Source organism: Heterodontus francisci, chromosome 24 (assembly GCF_036365525.1).
Source record: "Heterodontus francisci isolate sHetFra1 chromosome 24, sHetFra1.hap1, whole genome shotgun sequence".
Classification (NCBI taxonomy): domain Eukaryota; kingdom Metazoa; phylum Chordata; class Chondrichthyes; order Heterodontiformes; family Heterodontidae; genus Heterodontus; species Heterodontus francisci.
The window spans coordinates 29026321-29051355 of NC_090394.1; the positions used below are offsets into that span (position 1 = coordinate 29026321).

Sequence of the window (25035 nt, forward strand, 5' to 3'; positions counted from 1 at the left end):
GTGGGAGGCTTTTAAAGAGAGGTTGATTAGCGTGCAGGAGAGACATGTTCCTGTGAAAATGAGGGATAGAAATGGCAAGATTAGGGAACCATGGATGACAGGTGAAATTGTGAGACTAGCTAAGAGGAAAAAGGAAGCATACATAAGGTCTAGGCAGCTGAAGAAAGACAAAGCTTTGGAAGAATATCGGGAACGTAGGACCAATCTGAAACGAGGAATTAAGAGGGCTAAAAGGGGTCATGAAATATCTTTAGCAAACAGGGTTAAGGAAAATCCCAAAGCCTTTTATTCATATATAAGGAGCAAGAGGGTAACTACAGAAGGGATTGGCCCACTCAAGGACAAAGGGGGAAAATTATGCGTGGAGTCAGAGAAAATGGGTGAGATTCTAAACGAGTACTTTGCATCGGTATTCACCGAGGAGAGGGACATGACGGATGTTGAGGTTAGGGATAGATCTTTGATTACTCCAGGTCAAGTCGGCATAAGGAGGGAGGAAGTGTTGGGTATTCTAAAAGGCATTAAGGTGGACAAGTCCCCAGGTCCGGATGGGATCTATCCCAGGTTACTGAGGGAAGCGAGAGAGGAAATAGCTGGGGCCTTAACAGATATCTTTGCAGCATCCTTAAACACGGGTGAGGTCCCGGAGGACTGGAGAATTGCTAATGTTGTCCCCTTGTTTAAGAAGGGTAGCAGGGATAATCCAGGTAATTATAGACCGGTGAGTCTGACGTCAGTGGTAGGGAAGCTGCTGGAGAAGATACTGAGGGATAGGATCTATTCCCATTTGGAACAAAATGGGCTTATCAGTGATAGGCAACATGGTTTTGTGCAGGGAAGGTCATGTCTTACCAACTTAATAGAATTCTTTGAGGAAGTGACAAAGTTGATTGATGAGGGAAGGGCTGTAGATGTCATATACATGGACTTCAGTAAGGCGTTTGATAAGGTTCCCCATGGTAGGTTGATGGAGAAAGTGAAGTCGCATGGGGTCCAGGGTGTACTAGCTAGATGGGTAAAGAACTGGCTGGGCAACAGGAGACAGAGAGTAGCAGTGGAAGGGTGTTTCTTAAAATGGAGACGTGTGACCAGTGGTGTTCCACAGGGATCCGTGCTGGGACCACTGTTGTTTGTGATATACATAAATGATTTGGAGGAAAGTATAGGTGGTCTGATTAGCAAGTTTGCAGACGACACTAAGATTGGTGGAGTAGAAGATAGTGAAGGGGACTGTCAGAGAATACAGCAGAATATTGGAGATTGGAGAGTTGGGCAGAGAAATGGCAGATGGAGTTCAATCCGGGCAAATGCGAGGTGATGCATTTTGGAAGATCCAATTCAAGAGTGAACTATACAATAAATGGAAAAGTCCTGGGGAAAACTGATGTACAGAGAGATTTGGGTGTTCAGGTCCATTGTTCCCTGAAGGTGGCAACGCAGGTCAATAGAGTGGTCAAGAAGGCATACGGCATGCTTTCCTTCATCGGATGGGGTATTGAGTACAAGAGTTGGCAGGTCATGTTACAGTTGTATAAGACTTTGGTTCGGCCACATTTGGAATATTGCGTGCAGTTCTGGTCGCCACTTAACAAAAGGATGTAGATGCTTTGGAGAGGGTGCAGAGGAGGTTCACCAGGATGTTGCCTGGTATGGAGGGCGCTAGCTATGAAGAGAGGTTAAGTAGATTAGGATTATTTTCATTTGAAAGACGGAGGTTGAGGGGGGACCTGATTGAGGTGTACAAAATCATGAGAGGTATAGACAGGGTGGATAGCAAGAAGCTTTTTCCCAGAGTGGGGGATTCAATTACTAGGGGTCACGAGTTCAAAGTGAGAGGGGAAAAGTTTAGGGGGGATATGTGTGGAAAGTTCTTTACGCAGAAGGTGGTGGGTGCCTGGAACGCGTTGCCAGCGGAGGTGGTAGACGCGGGCACGATAGCGTTTTTTAAGATGTATCTAGACAGATACATGAATGGGCAGGAAGCAAAGAGATACAGACCCTTAGAAAATAGGCGACAGGTTTAGATAGAGGATCTGGATCGGCGCAGGCTTGGAGAGCCGAAGGGCCTGTTCCTGTGCTGTAATTTTCTTTGTTCTTTGTTCTGAAGGAGGGTGCTGAGAATGCAGCCCTGGTACATGCAGAGCTTTGTATTTTCGGTTAGTTTGCTGTTGGCCACATTCGTCTTTTCAACTTTGACAACACAACTGAAGCCTTGGCAATCCTGGTGAAGATTTCAGCATCAAGGGACAAATTGCTGGTGATTGTTGATCCAAGGTATGTGAAACGATCTCCAAAGTGAGGTTGTTGATTTGATGGAAAGTGTAGTCTCCATGTCCTAGCCCATAACTTTGGTCTTCATGACACTGATTGTCAGCCCAAACTTCTTGCAGGCTTGGGAGAACCAATTTACAAGCTGCTGCAAGTGAACTTCATTATAGGATGTCCGTGCAGTGTCATCAGCAAACAGCAACTCACTGACTAGGACTTTATGCGCTTTGGTCTTGGCGTGCAATCTTGCTAAGTTGAACAGCTTGCTGTCAGTTCTGGTAGGCAGGTGGATACCACCATTGGAGTCGCTGAAAGCGTACAATAGCATACATGCCCTTGTTACCTCTAGACTATTCCAACACACTCCTGGCTGGCCTCCCATCTTCCACCTGCCGTAAATTTGAGGTCATTCAAAACTCTGGTGCCTGTGTCCTAACTCGCACTCAGTCCCTTACACCCAACACCCCTGTGCTTGCTGACCTAAATTGGTCAAACAATGTCTAAATTTAAAATTCTCATCCTTGCTTTCAAATCCCTCCATGGCTTCACTTCCTCTCTATCTCTGTAATCTCCTCCAGCCCTCCTAGATATCTGTGCTCCTCCAATTCTGGTCTCTTCAGCATCCACAGTGGCGCAGTGGTTAGCACTGCAGCCTCACAGCTCCAGCGACCCGGGTTCAATTCTGGGTACTGCCTGTGTGGAGTTTGCAAGTTCTCCCTGTGTCTGCGTGGGTTTCCTCCGGGTGCTCCGGTTTCCTCCCACATGCCAAAGACTTGGAGGTTGATAGGTTAATTGGCCATTAGAAATTGCCCCTAGTATAGGTAGGTGGTAGGGAAATATAGGGACAGGTGGGGATGTGGTAGGGATATGGGATTAGTGTAGGATTAGTATAAGTGGGTGGTTGATGGTCGGCACAGACTCGGTGGGCCGAAGGGCCTGTTTCAGTGCTGTATCTCTAAACTAAACTAAACTAAACTAAACCATTGGTGGCTAGGCCTTCAGCTGCTAAAATTTTAAACTCTAGAATTCTCTCCCTAAACCTCCTCCACTCTCTACACCTTTCTTCCTTTACGATGCACCGTAAGAACTACCTCTTTGATCAAATTTTTGGTCATCTGCCTAATATCACCTTATTTGGCTCAGAATCAAATTTTGTTTGATAATGCTCCTGTAAAATACCTTGGGACAACTTACTATATTAAAGGTGTTATATAAATACAAGTTGTTGTTGTTAAGCTCTTCATTATGAGCACAACTGATGCAAAAGGATGTCACTGATAATGAAACACACCCACTGCAAAGTCTTCCAGCTCTGTAAATTACTTACTTCCTCAGTGCTGTGATGATCATGGACTGTTGTTTCTTGGTGCTGAATTTTAAACAGGTGAACTGCTGAATTAAGCTGATCCACTTGCCACCTGTTGACATTTTCTCCCAATGGGTTTTTCTTGACACAACAGCTTACTCGGGGCTATTCAGCTCACACATGGCGGGGGGGAGGAAACTGCTTCAATGCATTTAGAACATGTGTACACCAGGAAAATTTAAAAATTAGCAGAAAAAAATAAAAAGAGAGATCAAAAGTAGCAATGATTTTTTTTCTCATAACATCTAATCTTTCAGTCCGTTTGAATGATGAGACTGTCTCTTTAAGGGCACCCCTCTGGTTGAAAACTATTGCAAAAGCAACAGCAGATTAAGTGAATAAATATTTGATTGCGGGAACTGTACTCATCCTTCCTGTGCCTAATAAATTATGTACTGTTTTGAATCTTATAGATAATTTTCAAAAATATATACATTTAACAAAAATAGGTAATTTTTTTTAAAGTCACAGTGGAAAATCTGGTGTCACCATGAATGAAAACAGCAAATGCTATTGTTTATATAATTTATATACATGATAAAATTATCACTGCTTTCCTAATAAATTAAATACATTCCTCAATGATATAGTCCCATCCACTTTCAGGCCTCCCTGCACAATCTGCTTATTTAAAAGACAGATAACCTGCAATCAAACATCTTGAGCTGGCTGCTAGGAAATATAAGTACTGGACCAGGGGTAATCTATACCACTGTAGTTTTCAAACTTTTGTTGTGTGACAAAATACTGATGCACTCCCGAGGTTCCCATCCTGATTGCTGAAAGATACTATCAGGGACCCGAAGCAAGAACAGTGCTTTTATTGCAGAAAATAATGTTTTAGCATTCATGACAGTAAGTGAAGAAAATACTAGTGCCATGATTCAGATCAGGCACTCATCAGGCTGAATTTTATGCAAGTCAGGGGTCCCGACGCTGGGCCAGAAAGACAAGGAGAACCCCCTCTTGGCCATTTGAGGGACCCCCAGGTACATTTTACAGCGCAAAGGCAATTAATTGCCCGGCACTAGGGTCCCCGTCCCTTTAAGGATGGAGATCCCGCCTCCAAGAGCTGCTGGTCAATCAGAGGGCCACAGCATCACCGGAAGTGGTGGCCATTGCAGTAGGCCCAGGACCTGGAGCAGTGCTGGAGCTCCAGAGAGGAGGTAAGTGAGGGCAGGCTCAATGAGGCCAGTCAGGCAGGCCCTGGCAAAGGGTGGGAGGGGTGTGTTGAGAGCAAGGGGGACGTTGTTGTCAAAGGGGCAGTGTTTGTAGCCGGGGCCCTCTGTGGGCCACAGATTGTCCAAGCAGAAGGGTCCTCTGCCACCAGCGCACACAGAGGCTGCCTGGTGTTACTGGGCAACCTCCTCAGGTGGTGGAAGGCCTCACCTGCTGCTGCTAAAATGCCAACGGTGGTGGGCTGAGGCCCTTAGGTGGCCATTAATTGGCCTCTGAACGAATAGGGCCATCCTCGGTTTTCCCCAGTTCTGGCTAAATTGAATGGTATAGGGAAGGTGACGGGCACTCTGCCCCCCAGCCCTCACTCGTAATTTTATGGGTCCTCATGCCGCCCTGCCCGTCCCTGGAGGCTGATAAAATTCAGCCCACCATCTGAGAAAGCTGGAGTTTACCCGAGAGCTTATAACTCTGTGTCAGGTGTACTGCAACCTCTTTTAATGTAATTTTGAAAGCTGCACAATTTAAATATGAATGTAAGCCCATCTGACCCAATGAGAGAATACAACAAATGCAGATTTTATTATCTGTCAGTGTGTGAGTGCGTGAATTCGGGAGAAGCTACAGCACTTTTTTGTGAGCTAAATAATGTACATTTTCTGAACGTTTCATGTGACTCTTGTATATGTACACATGGCTTTTAAAATAAAGTACTTTTAATTTAAATTATAATAATTATATTTCTTTTCTAATCAAAATGCATCTTTAAAGGGTAACTGCTGAATTTTATGAGTTTAAAAGTTGACTTGAATAAATAATTAACAAGGATTTATAAATACAAAATTCAATTGTTGATGTGCAACTGCTAAGTATAATTGTTTGAACAGAATGTACTCAAATGGTTTACGGGAGTTTTGGATAGTTGAGTATTCTGTACAATAAAGTTTATCATTACACAAACTAACTTTATGGGCTCTGACATTCTATAGTTGTTCTTTTAGTCTCCTGTCATAACGGGACAACAGCAGGACAGATTGATAAAGCTGTTTAAAAAAGCATACGGGATCCTTGACTTTATAAATAAGGACAAATACAAGGAAGTAATGGTAAACCTTTATAAATCACTCGTTAGGCCTCAGCCAGAGTATCGTGGCCAATTCTGGGCACCACACTTTAGGAAGAATGTCAAGGCCTTGGAGAGGAGATTTACTAGAATGATACCAGGGATGAGGCACTTCAGTTATGTGGAGAGGCTGAAGAAGCTGGGATTGCTTTTTTTAAAGCAGAGAAGGGTAAGGGGAGATTTGATAAAGCTGTTCGGAATTATGAAGGGTCTTTAATAAAATAAAGAGAAAATGATTCCACAGGCAGGAGGGTCTGCTATTGGAGGGTATAGTTTTAAGATAAAAAGCAAAGGAATCAGAGGAGAGATAAGGAGAATTTATTTTAATACAGTGAGCTATCGTCTGGATGCACTACCTAAAAGGGTGGTGAAGTAGATTCAATGATAACTTTCAAAAGGAAATTGGAAATATACTTAAAAAAGAAAAAAAATTGTAGGGCTATGGGGAAAAAGCGGGAGAGTGGGACTAATTGGACAGCTCAATCAAAGAGCTGACACAGGCACAGTGGGCCGAACGGCTTCCTTCTGTGCTGTATGATTCTATGATCTCTGATGGGAGACTGGCAGAACCCCGAGGGAAATGGTGTTAACAGCTGTTTTCAACCATTTATGCTGTTTTTCAGGGAGTTCTGCTTGCCTCCTGGCGGAGTTCCAGCGGGAGAGCAGTAGAACACCCACAGAATTTCAGAACAGTGATTTTTAATCCTGTCTGACACATGACTGTTATAGTTGATAAAACCAGTTGGAGTATGAAAACATGAAGAAAACATGAAGAAAGCAACAAAAAAGTACTATTTTGGTGGGGGGGGGCGGGCAGCAAACATTGTACCCATAGAGTTGTAAAATAAAGCATATGGGCTCCTAGGTTTTATAAAAAGGGGCAGAGAGTACAAAAGTGATGATGTAATGCTAACCCTATTGAAATCATTGGTTAAACCACATTAGAATACTATGTTAAGTCTATGGCATCCTAATCAGGAATGATCACACAGTGAAGAGATTCAACTCTTGATATCAGAGATATGATGCTTTAGTTATGAGGGAAGATTAGAGAAACAGGGACTAGCAGCAGGCTGGAAATACTTTTGTCATGCCAGGAAAAGCATCTGATGTTGTTTACACCACTTCATTTTTTAAATCACTTCACAACTTTTAAATCAATTTGGAAAGAATCACAAAGTAACTGAAAGCTCTGTTCCTGATCACATTCTAAGGAGCAATTAATTACTGATGTCCTGTTATACATTGAGAGCGTGTAGCATTCTTTTGGTCAAAATGCTGTATTTTCACCTGACCCAGACTAACTGAGAGTGGAGATTGAGTTACAAACCTTCACTTGGTTCATGAGGTTTAGATGCCATTCAGAAAATATTCATCAGACAAAAGCATATAAATAGAAAATTATATTACAAAAAGTACAGAATTGGAATAAAATATTAAAAGACAATAATGGGAGAGTTAATTTAACTATTGTACTTGCCAACAATTCTTTTTGATCAGCTGGGTGTCTCTGAACCAAGCTACTGAGAAATCCATGCACATAGTTTCTGGCTGCCAGATGTGGACTGTAAACTCTCTCCTTCAAAGGAAAACACTTCCTTACCCAAGTCTAAAAAGACTAGGCACAGAGTAGACTGGCAATAGACAAGGTCTGGAGACTCATCTGTATGTGTAGGGGGAGCTGCTGGTGATTTAATCAGCTAACACTGTGCAGCTGACAAATAGGCTGCACAAGTAAGCTTCCAGCTGTTTGTTCAGGCAGGACAACGCTACCCACTCAGCCCCTGGCTTGCAGGATTATCTGGGGTCGACTGGGAAGTATCCCAGCCCCAGTGACAATTTGAAGAAATACAGGCATTGATACCTGTCACCCTAATAATTGGGAGACGTAGAAAAAAACATTCTCATCAAGAACAGTTCTAACATAATACTAAAATAACAGGGTCTCCAGCCAAAATATTAACCCATCTTTTCTCAATTTGAAAGCTGTCAGACAACCTGTACATGCTTTTATTCTGTTTTATTTTAGATTCCCAGCACGCTTTTTTTTCTTTTTATCGCCAAAAGAATACAAGCATGTTTCAACCTTTTATTGAAGAACTAATTGCCCAAATCACAGCATTTTATTACATGGAAAATGCACATAAGGGGCAAAATCAATCTGCAATAAAGAGAACCAGCAAAATCTGAAATTCTTCATAGTGGAAATTAACAAAAGCCTCACAAAGAGCACATAAAATACCAGCCTCCACTATCATTCTCTTTTTCCCTTTCCCCAATTCCTACCCTAGTCATTCTTTAAATTAAAAGCTAACCATTCCTGACAAGGAGTTTCTAAAAACATTTTAGAAATGCAACAAGAAGGTCTTCCTGCAAAGGATCGACTTCCTTCTGCTTTGATATTATACCTAGTGTTTGCTTTTAACATTCAGCTGACTTCTGTCAAAGCCCTTTTCAAATGAGCTTTGTGCAAAAAATGGCCCACAGGTGTTAAGTGGCAAGATCAATTTCTGAGAATGTCACGAATGATAATGTGGGCTGCAGATGTATTCGTCAATGGCACTAAATGGGGCAAGCAATTATCCGTAAAGGTGCTAAAATGGGAATTAACTCAGATTTACACTAGGGACGAAAGATAGTGACATGTACGACTAAATGTTAAGCGATCAACAGAAACTGAATGAAGGCTCTAAAAGTTAGCTGCATTTAAATCACTTACTTTGACAATTTACTGACACATAGCATATTAAAAATCTATTAGCAACCACATTTACTTCCACAGACTTACTTCATTTCACAGGTCCCTGCCGCAAAATAGTCTTGTGCCTAAGTCACATTTTCCTTCACCTTTTTTTTTAAGCTTTTTTGCTTTGAGTAATCCTTTGAGTTATTTCTAATATATTCCAAATGCAATTGTAAAATAACAGATTTTAAAAATAAATAAACTTTATTTTTTCACTTTACCTCGATTGTTTACTCAGATTCTGTCCAGCCACAAAAGGGGGAATGTGAGGGGTGGGGGATGGATGGACATGATCTGTATTCTGATTAGGCAGTGAGAGGTGCTCCCAGCAGGGCAATTTCATCTGTGTTCATTTACTGAGATGAAGTACCTCTCTTTAACACAAAGCTCCAATCTGGTGCCTAGAGAGATGACAGAATTGACCTTGGGTGTACACGACAGGCATAGACTTGGTACTCGTCTTTGGGTAATAAATAAATATATTCCCTTGTTGCATCATGTACATAAATTGACTATACTTCAGAAGATAAAATCAAACCAGCTTACTACCAGTAAATAGTTGCTGCATACTCCCTAATGGAGTAGAATGTCTATCCAGTGAATACTTAAGTCATATAGACCAATACAACTGCAGGTGCAATACCGAGTCCATGCTTTCAGTTAGTTGATCTCAGCCAAGGTGGCAGTCGAGGCACTGCAACTGGCCTCAGTTCCCCTCTTGTACTGAGGGAAACATTGGTTAGGTTTCCCACTCGATTGCGAACCCTGCTGGAAAGTGAGGATGTGTAGGTGTTGGGCAAGGACAGGATTGAGCTTGGCTGTGGTGGCCATGTGGTTGAACAGTATGCCAACATTAACTATCAGGGTTCCCTCATGAATAATAGCCACTTGGGAGAAGTACTGGAAAACTGCCAGGAATTATGGAATTATGCCTCAGCAAGACATTAAGACCTTCAGGAAAGCAATGAAGAAAACTGCTAAGATTCTTCTTAAGAAAATAGATTTGTTGATCCCAATTTCATTTTCATCCTTATTTCTATGTACTTACTCCACACAGTGAGATTGGCTGATGCATTCACTGCTCCCTTGGAATTCACTGCAAAGCAGGTGTATGTTGTTGCATCTTGAATAAGGGCCGGTTTTATCAGCAGTCCACCTGATTCCAGAAGTGCAAACCGTGGAATTTGTATTGAACCACTAGCCAAAATTTTATTACCTGTAACAAAAAGAAGCCAGTCAGTAAATGCTGGCATACGGGAATGGACAGTTTTTAGCAATATTCAGATACAGCAATGTAGACAATGTACATGTTATTATAGAGTGAAAGGGAGAGTGAGACAAAAGACAGAAAAAGGTAGCAACAACAACTTGTATTTATATAGCACCTTTAATGTATTAAAAAATCCCATGGTGCTTCACAGAAACATTATCAAACAAAATCTGACATCGAACCACATAAGGAGATTTTAGGACTGATAACCAAAAGCTTGGTCAGAGAGGTTTTAAGGAGCGTCTTGAAGGAGGAAAGAGAGGTAGAGAGGCAGAGTGGTTTAGGGATGGAATTCCAGAGCTAAGGGCTTTGGCAGCTCAAGGCACGGCTGCAAAAGATAGAGCGATTAAAATCAGGGACGCTCAAGAGGCCAGAATTAGATGAGCCCAGATATCTTGGAGGGTTGTAGGGCTTGAGGAGAATACAGAAGTGGGATGGGGTGGGGCTGGGGGATGGGGCTGTGAGGTCATGGAGGCAAACAAGGAGAGAATTTTCAAAGAAAGTGACTCTTGACAACGCACCCCAGCGCCGACATTATCAGAGCACTCCCAGCTTCGCATGCGTGCAAAATGGATCCTTGCTGTCAGTATGTTGCTGCGCATGCGACATACTGACAGCACCTGCCTTGCCAGAATTAATCCACGCACGTGCGCGAAAACATCATTCACGTACGGCAACATCTGCTCGCCGCTCGCTCCAGTCTTGCCACTCACTCCCCGCTTCACCACCTCCCCACCTCCACCCCCAGACTTGTCGGTCACGCGCTTCGCACCTCCCCTTGGCCACTCGCTCCCCGCTTCACCCCCACTCGCCCACCTGTCAGCCACTCGCTCCTGGCCTTGTCACTTCACCCCCTCTACCTACCTTTGGACCACTCGCTCGCGGCCTCGTTGCATCCTCCCCTCTGCTCTGCCTCTGCTCCCCGCTCCCTCCCGCGATCACTGCCTTTCTTCCCCACATGGGGGAAGCGAGGGAGAAAGAGAGTGACAAGATAGGCAGGGGAGAGGAGGGAGACTGCAAGCAGGAGGGAGCAGGGAGCAGACACAGAGCAAAGGGGAGGAAGTGGCGAAGCCAGGAGCAAGGGCCCACAGATTGCGGGGGTGCGGTGGTGAAGCGGGGAACAAGTGGCTGCGGGGGGAGAAATAGTGAGGCGGGGAGCAAGAGGTGAGAAGACGGGCGCGGGAGACAGCGGCGAAGAGAAGCGCAATGGCAGGAGGGAGCAGGGTACTGTTAGGGGTGGGATGGAGGCGGCGATTACAGCCACTGTGGCCATTTGAGTTTCATTTGTTTTTGTGATATATTGAGCAACGCCATCTTTACTCCTAGCAGCTGCCAAAAATGTCGCAGACAGTGATGTTTCAATTCATGAGGCTTCATTTGTGCATGTGCAAGAACTGCGCCACCTAATGGTTGCGTTGTCAGCAAACGCAGCCATTTTAAAATTGCAGTGTTGCTTAACCGGCAGCCAATATAGGTCAGTGAGCACAGGGTAGATGGCTGAATGCGACTTGATGCGATAAACCACATATCTTCATGAGTTATAAAGATCTACCCTCAATACTCGGCAGTTCTCCAACCTGCATCAATTTTGGTAAAATTTTAAATATTAATGATTGATGTTTCTAAGGCAAAGTGGTTGGAGCAATGAGGTACAGCACCTTTGATTGGTGCATTGTAGATTCAGTTCTCCCTCCAGTGAGCTTTTCATCTATGCTGCTAAGGGAGAAAGATGTTGAATGGACAGGGTATCCACCAGGTTAGTCACATGTGTTTCCTGCCCAAAAGTGAGGTTGGCATTGGTCTGGAGGAAAATTACCTACCCCGTCCTCTGTAATGTGCATGGTCTGAAACTAGTGTCTTCAACTTAAATAAAGGCAATTACAAAAGTAAGAAGACACAGATGGCTACAGTGGACTGGAAAAATAGGTTAAAAGATAAGACAGTAGATAAGCAGTGGCAGACATTTAAGGAGATAATTCATAACTCTTAACAAAGATATACACCATTGAGAAAGAAAGTCTCTATGAGAAGGATGAACCATTCATGGCTAACTAAAGAAGTTCAGGATGGTATCAAATTGAAAGTAAAGGTGGATAATATTGAGAAGATTAGTGGTAGGCTAAAAGATTGGGGAAATTTTAGAAATCAGGAAAGGATGACTTAAAAGAAAATAAAGAGGAAGAAATTAGAATATGAGAGTAAACTAGCAAGAAATATAAAAACAGACAAGAGATTCTACAAGTATAGAAAAAGGAAGAGGGTTGCTAAAGTAAACATTGGTCCGTTACAGGATGAGACTGGGGAATTAATAATGGAACAAAAGGAAATGGCAGAGACTTTGAACAAGTATTTTGTATGTGTCGTCAAGGAAGAAGACACAAAGTATCCCAAGAATAGTAAAAAATCAAGGGGCAATATGAAGGGATGAACTTAAAACAATCACTACCACTAGAGAAAAAGTACTAGGAAAACAAATGTGATTTAAGGCTGACAAGTCCCCCAGACCTGATGGCCTGTATCCTAGCGTCTGAAAAGAAGTGCTGCAGAGATAGTGGATGCATTGGTTGTAATCTTCCAAAATTCCCTAGATTCTGGAAAGATCCCAGAGAATTGGAAAACTGAAAATGTAACACCTTTATTCAAGAAAGGAAGGAGACAGAAAGTAGGAAACTATAGGCCAGTCAGCCGAACATCTATAATTGGTAAAATGCTGGAATTCATTATTAAGGAAATTACAGGACATTTAGAAAATCATAATACAATCAAGCAAAGTCAACATGGATTTATGGAAGGAAAATCGTGTTTGACCAATTTATTACAGTTCTTTGAGGACGTAACAAGCAGGATAGATAAGGGGAACCAGTAGATATAGTGTACTTGGATTTCCAAAAGGCATTCGATACAGTACCACATAAAAGTTTACTACACAAGATAAGAGCTCACGGTGTTGGGGGTAATATATTAGCACGGATGGAGGATTGGCTAACTAACAGAAAACAGACAGACAGTAGGGATAAATGGGGCATTTTCAGGTTGTCAAACTGTAGCTAGTGGGGTGTCACAGGGATCAGTGCTGGGTCCTCAACTATTTACGATCTATATTAATGACCTGGATGAAGGGACCGAGCATATTGTAGCCAAATTTGCTGACAATACAAAGATAAGTAGGAAAGCAAGTTGTGAGGAGGACACAAAGAGTCTGCAAAGAGATATAGATAGGTTAAGCGAATAGGCAAAAATTTGGCAAATGGATTATAACGTGGGAAAATTTGAGGGATTGTCCACTTTGGTGGGAAGAATAGAAAAGCAGAATATTATTTAAATGGAGAGTGACTGCAGAATGCCTACGGACAGAGGGATTTGGGTGTCCTCGTACATGAATCACAATAAGTAAGCATGCAGGTACAGCGAGTAATTAGGAAAGCAAATGGAATGCTAGCATTTATTGCAAGGGGGAATGGAGGATAAAAGTAAGGAAATCTTGCTACAACTCTACAGGGCATTGATGATACCACACCTAGAGCACTGCGTACAGTTTTAGTCTCCTTACTTAAGGATATACTTACATTAAAGACAGTTCAGAGAAGGTTCACTAGGTTGATTCCTGGCTTATGAGGAAAGGTTGAGCTGGTTGGGCTTATAATCATTGGAGTTTAGAAAAATGAGAGATGATCTTATTTAAACATATAAGGGGACTTGACAAGGTAGATGCTGAGTTGATGTTCCCCCTCATGGGTGAATATAGAAATAGGGGGCACATTTTCAGAATAAGGGGATCCCACTTAAGACAGAAATGAGGAGGATTTTCTTCTCATAGAGTCATACAGCATAGAAACAGGCCCTTCGGCCCACCGCGTCCATGCCGATCATAATGCCTATCTATACTAATCCCAGCTGCCTGCATTAATTCCATCTCCCTTTATGCCTTGCTCATTCAAGTACCTGTGCTTCTTAAATGTCACGACTGTTCCTACCTCCACCACCTCCTCATGCAGCTCATTCCAGATACCCACTATTCTTTGTGTGAAAAATGTACCCCTTTGATCCCCTTTAAACCTCCTCCCTCTCACCTTAAATCTAAGCCCTCTAGTTTTGGTCACCCCTACCATGGGAAACAGACTCTGGCTATCTACCCTATCTATGCCTCTCATAATTTTATATACCTCTATTATGTCCGCTCTCAGAAGGTTGCTAATCTTTGGAATTCTCTACCCCAGACAGCAGTGAAGGCTGGGTCATTGAATATATTCAAGGTTGATCTAGACAGATTTTTGATCTACAAGGAAGTAAAGGGTTTTTAGTTTAGAGATACAGCACTGAAACAGGCCCTTCGGCCCACCGAGTCTGTGCCGACCATCAACCACCCACTTATACTAATCCTACACTAATCCCATATCCCTACCACATCCCCACCTGTCCCTATATTTCCCTACCACCTACCTATACTAGGGGCAATTTCTAATGGCCAATTAACCTATCAACCTCCAAGTCTTTGGCATGTGGGAGGAAACCGGAGCACCCGGAGGAAACCCACGCAGACACAGGGAGAACTTGCAAACTCCACACAGGCAGTACCCAGAATTGAACCCGGGTCGCTGGAGCTGTGAGGCTGCAGTGCTAACCACTGCGCCACTGTGCCGCCCTGGGGTTCTGGAGAACCGGCAGGAAAGTAGATTTAAGGTCACAATTAGATCAGACATGATCTTATTGAATGGCGGAGCTGGCTCGAGGGGCCAAATGGCCTAATCCTGTTCCTATTTCTTATGTTCTTATGTCTGCAGAATTACATACATAAAGTAAAGGGAACTCATGAGGTGAGGAAATTGGGAATAAAAATGGTAACATTTCTTCATAATATGATAAATGCCCTGACAAATGTTTCACATTGTGCTCTATAAAATTAATGATCAGATCAGGAGAACTGTTTGCAAGTCAAACTTCTAACAAACCTCCTTTCTTAGCTTTGACAAAATCTTAATTGAAAAAAAAGGAGGGTATGAATTTTTTTTGAGTGAGGAAATAGTGATCTGGCTGGAGACTGATTATATATTTTCATCATTATATCTGGGAAAGCCTGGCATTACAGAATGCAAAATTTGTTCTTATAATTCCCACATAAAGCATGAAGTGACTCTGCAGCTGAGTTCCCTGCCAATTATGACTGGTCCTGGAGAGGAAAGAGATTGGCTCCAAAACTTCACATAAAATGACATACTTCTTTAAAAACAAACTTTCATTATAGTACTGCCCGGTACATAAAGACAAACGTTCTGAATTTTGAAACGGACAGTTTGACCACCAGGACTGAAAAGAAGAATTTTTCCTGATTGTTGTTGGTAGTGCATTGAAAAGCAATTCTGATATTGATACTATTATTTTATATTATTGATAATATAGTGAAAAGTGAAAGTAAATTGTTCCAATCTTCTCCAAAATAATGTTTTATAATATTTGCCTGTCTTCCACATGATGCCGGGCTTTGGTGCACCTGAAACTTCACAGTGTAAAACTGCAGCTGCTCCATCTGTTACTGCAGTGTCTGATGGAGCTCTGATGAAGGATGGTGCAATGTCTGAAAAACACAACAATGAAAAGAGAATAATTACTTTTAGAATTTGTATTTGGGCAGGATAAATAAACTTAAGCCATTTTAATATGAAATCCTTTCTCATGCATCCCTTTGTATTATCACAATCACAGACAAACTCCCTTCTCTTCCAAACTGACTGTGTGTATGAGCAATTTGGCAATTATCACATAGAACATAATTAGGCACCTAAGATTGTCTCATCACAAAATTCATGTATAAAAGATTAATGATCATTTCTGGCTAAGTCTTGTTGCCAGCAGTAATTATGCATTCAATAAAAGAAATTACTCTTTCAAAGTTGATACAACTTAAGACAACAAAGATACCTGATAAAAAGAGGTTGATGGCTTTTCCAAACTTGGGTGCATTAAAGGGAAGCCGGGTAAAAAGAAACTGACCTTTCTCAGTTGATATGACTTAGACCATAAGTTTACTTGCTAGATATGGTTGAGGAGTTGTGGATAATACTAAGAATATCTCACTGATTGTGGCAATCTGTGGTTCTTTCTTCACAAGCAACAGTCTGCTGCACATGTGAGCATTCACCGATTAAGGGTAGTAAATTACATTAGTATGAAATCTGTTATAATATTTGTTCTTTCCTTAGTAACTATGGACCCTCCAAAACAAAGCTATTAATTCGTACAGGTGTTATTTCTCATATTGGTTGTACATAGTCTATCTTTTGGGCACAGAATTAGAATTTGGAAATACGGACAACTCATCAGCAATAAATGCTTATATACTTCACTAGTATTGTTTTTTGGGATTTTCTTCTCCCTGCTGCTTTCACATGCGTTCAAGTCCTCTGAAGAAGGAATTTTCCTCCACACAAGATCAGGGGGCAGGTTGTTCAACCTTGCCCGTCTAAGAGCGAAGTCCAAAGTACGGAAAGTCCTCATCAGGGAACTCCTCTTTGCTGACGATGCTGCTTTAACATCTCACACTGAAGAGTGCCTGCAGAGTCTCATCGACAGGTTTGCGGCTGCCTGCAATGAATTTGGCCTAACCATCAGCCTCAAGAAAACGAACATCATGGGGCAGGACATCAGAAATGCTCCATCCATCAATATTGGTGACCACGCTCTGGAAGTGGTTCAAGAGTTCACCTACCTAGGCTCAACTATCACCAGTAACCTGTCTCTAGATGCAGAAATCAACAAGCGCATGGGTAAGGCTTCCACTGCTATGTCCAGACTGGCCAAGAAAGTATGGGAAAATGGCGCACTGACAAGGAACACAAAAGTCCGAGTGTATCAGGCCTGTGTCCTCAGTACCTTGCTCTATGGCAGCGAGGCCTGGACAACGTATGTCAGCCAAGAGCGACGTCTCAATTCATTCCATCTTCACTGCCTCCGGAGAATACTTGGCATCAGGTGGCAGGACCGTATCTCCAACACAGAAGTCCTCGAAGCGGCCAACATCCCCAGCTTGTACACGCTACTGAGTCAGCGGCGCTTGAGATGGCTTGGCCATGTGAGCCGCATGGAAGATGGCAGGATCCCCAAGGACACATTGTACAGCGAGCTCGCCACTGGTATCAGACTCACCGGCCGTCCATGTCTCCGCTTTAAAGACGTCTGCAAACGCGACATGAAATCCTGTGACATTGATCACAAGTCGTGGGAGTCAGTTGCCAGCGTTCGCCAGAGCTGGCGGGTAGCCATAAAGACAGGGCTAAAATGTGGCGAATCGAAGAGACTTAGTAGTTGGCAGGAAAAAAAGAGAGGCGCAAGGGGATAGCCAACTGTGCAACAGCCCCGACAAACAAATTTCTCTGCAGCACCTGTGGAACAGCCTGTCACTCTAGAATTGGCCTTTATAGCCACTCCAGGCGCTGCTTCACAAACCACTGACCACCTCCAGGCGCGTATCCATTGTCTCTCGAGATAAGGAGGCCCAAAAGAAGACAAAAGAATTGTTAATGCTACTCCACAAATCTATTTGGCCAGTTCTGCCTTCTCTACTACCGCCTCAACCCTTCCCTTCATTCCTCTAATCAACTGAACTTACTTCCTACAACCCACAGCTTTTCTCCATTAACCTACTCAATTTTAATCAAACTGAAATGCTTCATAAAGTCTACCAGTTGCTCCATCAACACCCTTCCAATCCAATTCCTTACTAACCACATTCCCCTTCTCAGTCTCATGCTTGCCAACATCATCAACCTATTCTTTGGCATCATACTCACCTTTTTCAAAACCATCACCCCATTATTAATAAAGCCCATTTTTGATCCCTCGGATTATCATTGTCACTAGCCTGACATTTCTCTGAACATGACATCACCATTCAACTTCATGCTCACCTTTCTCACCATTCCGTGTTTGAATCCCTGTAAATCCAATTTACAACTTGCTCACAATCCCAATTTCGCTTTTGTCATAATCAGTAACATCTTGCATGACTGTGACCATGGCATGCTGTCCCATTTTTCCTCCTTAATACTGCCTTTGACATTTTTGACCACTCCATTCTGCACTATTGCTTCTCTTGCATCTCTTGCGGGACGTTTTGCTAGTACTGTTGGGGAAGGTTTAAACTAATTTGGCAGGGGGATGGGGACCTGAGGTTAGACTCAGTTGGGACAAAATCAGAAATAAAATGGAAGGCAGAAAATTTAATGGATGAGTCTAGAAGACAGAGGAAACAAAGATTAGAAAATAAAAAGAGAGTTTGGCAGCGCTCAAGGGTATTTATTTCAATGCAAGGAGTATAGCAAATAAAGCAGATGAGCTGAGAGCACATGACAGTATAATATCACAGCTATTACAGAAACATGGCTTAAGGAGGGACAGGAATGGCAGCTCAACGTTCCTGGTTACAGGGATTTCAGATGCAATAGGGAGGGGGATAAGAAAGGAGGGTGAGTGGCAATTTTGGTCAAGGAAACTATTACAGCTGTGAGGAGGGATGATATGTTGGAAGGTTCATCAAATGAGGCCATATGGATTGAGCTAAAGAACAAAAAAGAGGCAATCACACTGCTGGGAGTCTACTATAGACCCCTAAACAGTCAGAGGGAGATAGCAGATATGTAGGAAAATCTCTGAGAAGTGCAAGAACAGTAATAGTAGACAGTAATAGTAGGAGATTTTAACGATCCCAATATTAACTGGGATAGTTTTAGTGTGAAAGGAATTGAAGGAGCAGAATTCTTGAGGCATTCAGGAGAACCTTTTTTCCCAGTATGCAGCAAGTCCAACAAGAGAGGGCGCAGTTTTAGGGCTCAGTACTGGGCCCCCTGCTTCTTGTGGTATATATTAACGATTTGGACGTAAACGTAGGGGGCATGGTCAAGAAGTTTGCAGACGACACAAACATTGGCCGTGTGTTGGATAGTGAGGAGGATAGCTGTAGGCTGCAGGAAGATATTGATGATCTGGTCAGATGGGCAGGAAAATGGCAAATGGAATTCAGCCTGGAGAAGGGTGAGGTGATGCATTTGGGGAGGTCAAACAAGGCAAAGGAATACACAATTAATGGGAAAATACTGAGAAGTGTAGAAGAAGTGAGGGACCTTGGAGTGAATGTCCACAGATCCCTGAAGGTAGCAAGACAGGTCGATAAGGTGGTTAAGAAGGCATATGGAATCATTTCTTTTATTAGTTGAGGTATAGAATATAAGAGCAGGGAGGTTATGCTGGAACTGTATAACTCATTGGTTAGGCTACAACTTGAGTACTGCGTGCAGTTCTGGTCACCTCTTTACAGAAAGGATGTAATTGCATTAGAGAGGGTACAGAGGAGATTTACGAGGATGCTACCAGGACTGGAAAAATGCAGCAATGAGGAAAGATTGGATAGGCTGGGGTTGTTCTCCTTGGAACAGAGAAGGCTGAGGAGAGATCTGATTGAAATGTATAAAATTTTGAGGGGCCTGGGTAGGGTGGAGGTGAAGAGCCTATTTACCTTAGCAGAGAGGTCAGTGACGAGGGGGCATAGATTTAAAGCGATTGGTAGAAAGATTAGAGGGGAGATGAGGAAAAACTTTTTCACCCAGAGGGTGGTGATGGTCTGAAACTCACTGCCTGAAAGGGTAGTTGAGGAACAGACTCTCAACTCATTCAAAAGGAGTCTGGATATGCACCTCAAGTTCCATAATCTGCAGGGCTACGGGCCAAATGCTGGAAGGTAGGATTAGAATAGGTGGATTGTTTATTGGCCAGCACAGACACGATGGGCCAAGTGGCCTCTTTCTGTCCCTTAAACATTCTATGATTATTCTTTGGTCCTTCTGTCCTAAATCCTATTAATCTCAATGCAATTACGACATCTATTCACAAAGTTTCTCAACTTGTGTCAGATGGTCACATTTATGTGGGCCATAGCTACATCCTTGGTGATCACCCAGTTATCATTTATATGTCACCCCTTAGTAGCATCATTTGAAAATGCGAGTTCAGCTTCAATGCATATGGTGACACTCAACTCTATTTCCCTGACTGCCACCAATACCAAAATTAATGCTATAATAGTTATCGGTTTACAAATAATTCAGTATGCACCAAAAATGTCTTCAGTTGATAACAACAAAATTGAAGTCACCTTTTTGACTATTCCAGCACCTATTTGCCTCTGAATTTGATTGCATCAACCTCCTCATTGCCCAAGGAAGCTAAGTCTCATGCTGTGAAAACTCTTGAGTATCAGCAGTATCTCAGTTGGTAGCACTCTTGCCTCTGAGCAACAAGGATTTGGGTTCAAGTTCCACTCCAGGACTTGAACACAAAAATCAAGATTGACACTCCAGTCAAACGTGCCAACTTTTGGACGTGACACTAAACCGACACTGTCTGCCCTGTTAGGTGGATGCAAAAGATCCCACAGCACTATTTTGAAGGAGAGCAGAGGAGTTATTGCCCAGTGTCCTGGTAAATATTTATCCCTCAATTAACATCACAAATACAGATTATCTGGTCCTTATCACATTGCTGTTTGTGGGAGCTTGCTGTGCACAAACTGGCTGCTGCGTTTCCTACATTACAACAGTGACTACACTTCAAAAATACTTCATTGGCTGCCAAGCATTTTGAGACATCCGGTGATCGTGAAATGCACTAAATAAATGCAAATATTTCTTGGGGTAAAAATTCAATAAGGCCCATTTTTGGGCCGGAATTACAAACCCCATGCCCGGCAGAGTTGAGGCAAACAACAGGCAAACTCATTAACATGATTAGCATGCAGCTTCTGACAGGCTTCACGCTCTGCAGGGAGTCAGAGGTGTGTTTGGCTAGGACACTACTCAGCTAACCTGGACCTCAAAGACAGCCTGCCCCTCTTAAATGGGAGATGCACTGAGGCTATAGCAGCTGCTGGAACAGTATCAGAAAGGCTTTGATGGCAGAAAGGTGACTGTAAATTCAGCAATAGGCCAGAGAGAGGGCTCCCAGGTTCTCTGATGCAGAGCTGGAGACCTCAGTGATGGAGGTGGAAAGGAGGAGCGAGATCATGTTTGCACAGGGGGCCAGGAGGCCCTCAAGGCTCACCCTATAAAGGAAATGGGAGCAGGTGGTCACAGAAGTCAATTCCTGGAGTCTGACCACAAGGACCTGGCTGTAGTGCTGAAAAAGGTTAATTGACCTCACCTGTATTGTCAAGGTCAGTGAATACATCTTCAAAAGGCATCTTCTACCCACTGCTCCAACAACCTGGTTAATGTACCAAAGCCCTATCGCTCACCCATCAGCAATAAGGACTCATGCCTAACATTCAGATGCTCCACCTCACCCTCACACACTTACCAATGCTGCCAGCCTCACACCCAGCTCTCGCTATTCAATTGTGGCAAGCACTCCAATCAAATATATTACAACACACTCATTGATATTCTTTCCTCTCTATTGCAGAAAAAAGTCACACATAAACTTAGGGAGCAGCAGAGAACTGGCACGGACAGGCACACCTACATTTCTTGAGTGCTTTAAAAGAGATAATGCTCCATATTATAGGGCCAGCAGTTACTGAGGCAATGAATCCAGGGTCGCTGGGAATATTCAGGATGATGGTATGTTCCTGCCTTATGCACCTTTTCAAATCCCACTCACCTTCATCCTCTTATATGGTATGAAGTTCAAGCTGCAGATGCTGTGACCATGGGCCTCCTGCTTTCCACCTCTCCCTGCTTCCCTCACCTCAACCCTCACCCTTCTGCATTTTTGTTTTGAGACCCCTAGATTTTCCACCTGGCCAGTCATTGCAGCCTCACCCTGAAGCAACTGTAGACCTCTGATGAAGAAACACCATCCCATTATCTGACACTCGCAGCCACAAGCTCAGATACCGGCACTGCGCATATGTTAGAGGGTAGTACAGATGTAGATACGGGTGGGCTGCAGCCAAGGCAGCGAGAAAGGGTAGCACATGTGCCAGCTCATTGGAGGGCAAAGTCCCATAATTGTTCTGCTGCAGAGGACTAAGATGAGGACTCTGATGGGGCAGAGTACAGGAGAACATTGATGGGCAGACACAGAAAAATGCTTGGTGCATTGGGGAGCCTGCAATCACAGTCAAGGAGCATGGAGGAGTTCAGCTCCAACTTGACACACAGCTTGTAGCCCAGCCCGTCCAGCGTGGAAGTGGTGGCCAGCTCCACGACAACATGTACGGACCTAACCGTGATACAGTATTTGGTGGCAAATGTCTCAGCTTCCAGTGCAGCACAGACAGAAGCCACCCAATGTCTCAGTGCCTCAATGAAAGCTCGGGAGATCCAAAAGCACCTCACCTGGAAGACCTACGGTGATCCCTTTAAATAATGCTGGGAGGGGTTCCTCATTCAGCTGAACACATGGGAGTGTTTAAGAGAGGCTGCTAACAGGACCTGTAAGGTCCAAAATGACAGTTCTGGCGCTAAATCAGCTTTTGACACTGTTTGACATCACAATCTGCCCACTCTGCATGCTTCAGCTGCACACAAGGCACACCCGTGCCAGTGCCCTTATAGTCACACTGCACATGCAGGCTGCACTGGAAGTGGTCGGAAGCGATCTGTCCGACATTTCGAGCTTACGGCTTCCATAGCAGCGACGCTAGTAGCACTACAGTCAAATTTTGCGGCCTTAGTCCTGATAGATTCTGATGTGAGTTTTTTCGCCTCACAAACAGTCCGTTGCCAAAATTCATTCCATCTTCAGAACATGGTGCGCTTCCATCGCTACATCTTCTTGACCATTACTGATATATTAATCCATGTATTCTTAACCTCTGGAATTCATTTCTCAAAAGCACCTCTTCCTAAAATCCCTACCTGAACCTTACAGACTTCAGTTTATTCAGAGCTCTGTGGCTTCTGTCCTTTCCTGCCAGTGCTGTTGGCTACCTGTGCCCCAACAAATTGATTTTAAAATCCTCACTTTTATATCCTTCCATAGCGTCACTCCATTCATTCAGAATGATTTTCACTAGCCATATGTCCCAGCTTCTCTAACTCTGGATTTATTGTTTGTCCTTTATTCCCTCTGCTCCACTGTCAGAAGCCAATCTTTCAGTCACTAAGCCTTGTTCTTCGAGATTCTCTCCCAAAACCACTGCATCTCGTTCAATTCCATCCTGCCTTATAAAGTCTTATAACACCCATTTCTTCAACTGTGTCATCAGTTTCCCTGTCTATATTTCCATTTCCTGCTCCGTGTCTACCATTCCACCTTGTAAAGTGTTTTTACTAAGGAGCACTAGATAAATTTAAGCTGTTCCTGCCGAGTGATGCAATATTAATGTGCTCCTTCAGGTTTTCATTTGGGATCTTTGCTTTTAGAATCTTGCAGCTGCAATAACGTTAAGCAACAAAATGGAAGGGATGCTTGGAGCAAATTCTCTTATTCATTTGCAGAAATTGCAGTACATTTTGCTATAAATTAAGTACAACCAGATAAAGATCATATTTGTTATTGCTAAACATTAAGTAGAGGTCCGTTAGTGTTTCAAAATATAATGACATATACTTACTCAAACTTTTGAAAAACTTGGTTTTTATTGCTTAAACATTACTGGAATGTAAACCAAAACTATAAAAATATCTCTAAACAGCTCCAGCTGTGTTTGCCCCCAAGTAAGGGATAATGATGGAGTCAGTGGATTTTGGGAATTCTTAAGTGTGTGTACCGAGAGAAATGTTATGCATGGGCACATTTATCACTTGAGATTTGAAAGACTTAAATCAGATATTGATAAACAAATTAACATACGATTTACAAATGGAATTTTGTTAAAATAATGTGGAATGTCATAATTTTAACTAAGCCTTATATGTATGGAATAGCTATCTCTTTATAGCACACTCTAAAGCAATTAGAACTGTATAATAATTTTGAACACTGGGTTACAATACTACTGTGGCTCTGAAAAGGTTCAGTGCTATGTCTGAATCAGGAACTCCATACAACTAAATAAGGAGAGAAGCAATTTGGAACACACAAGTAATGTGCGTGGCCCAGGAATGTGTTTATCTGGAGTTAACAGTAAATTCATTCCACTATTTGACATTAACAGTCAAGGCTTGGATTCCACCCAAGTGCAGTGACAGCAGATTGATACTTACTGGTAACAGTGAGATATGAAGGCGTTTGAATATCTCCTGCTTCATTCCTAGCAAAACATTGGAATATTCCCGAGTCTTCAGGGACCAGCCCCTGGATCTGCAGGATCCCGCTTACCATCTCCTTATATCTGCTGTTGTTCAGCATTATTACTGGGACTGAATCTTTGTACCATTCCAGACTAGGTAGAGGTATACCTGCATATAATAGAGATAAAACCACACTATGCATATGAGCTTTTTTAATTTTGACTGATGGAGCAATAGCTGCAAAGAAAATAATACAAGTTACAAAAAAAGTCACACAAAACCAGATACAGTACATCAGAAATATTGTTATTTTTGCAAGTTCCTAGAAGTCAAATATCGAGTGCAGGATTAAGCAGATCAACATCGATGTCAAAGGATTCTATCCAACAACACAAGTGTCAGAGTTTTGACAAGGACTAAGCCTACGAGAACAATGGGCTGGATTTTATAACTTCAGCAGTGGGCGAAAACAATAGGCGGGCCGCACGTCATGGAGCCGTCGCGATCCTTATCACGGTGGCTCATTTAAATAGCCGGGGCAGGCTGCCCACCCCAATCATGTGCAAGGCGCGGGCGGTCTGTCCCCGGCAATGGCATCAGTAGCCTGTGCGCATACATTGATGCCATTTTTAAAGGGCTTTGAGCCTCTCCATTAAATTTAAATATTTAAAGATGCAGTAAATAAAAACATTTATTTTGCCCCTCTCTCACTCACCCAAAAACCATATTAACCAATTAACATCGGAACGGTTGAAGATGCACATTCAAGTGTTCCAAACCACCTACTACTGTGCTGCACAAAACAGTCAGAAAGTTACATAACCTTGCATTTTAGAAGCCAATCTGAGAGACAGAGGGATTTTATTTGAATAATGAAAGCCAATTTCATCATACATAAACAAATACTGATTGTCATCTGTGGAATCT

General features: G+C 42.8%; 1 protein-coding gene across 3 annotated transcripts in view; it reads right to left on the reverse strand.

The window, feature by feature from the left end:
- Nucleotides 1–25035, reverse strand: part of sdk1a (sidekick cell adhesion molecule 1a) — a 973689-nt gene that overhangs the window by 325441 nt on the left and 623213 nt on the right. For all 3 annotated transcript variants that reach the window (XM_068055814.1, XM_068055813.1, XM_068055815.1), the window contains exons 9-11: nucleotides 24082–24276; nucleotides 15402–15518; nucleotides 9725–9892 (exon numbers count right to left, since the gene is read on the reverse strand). In XM_068055814.1, coding sequence (XP_067911915.1) covers nucleotides 9725–9892; nucleotides 15402–15518; nucleotides 24082–24276 — 480 coding nt within the window. The remainder of the gene's footprint in view (nucleotides 1–9724; nucleotides 9893–15401; nucleotides 15519–24081; nucleotides 24277–25035) is intronic.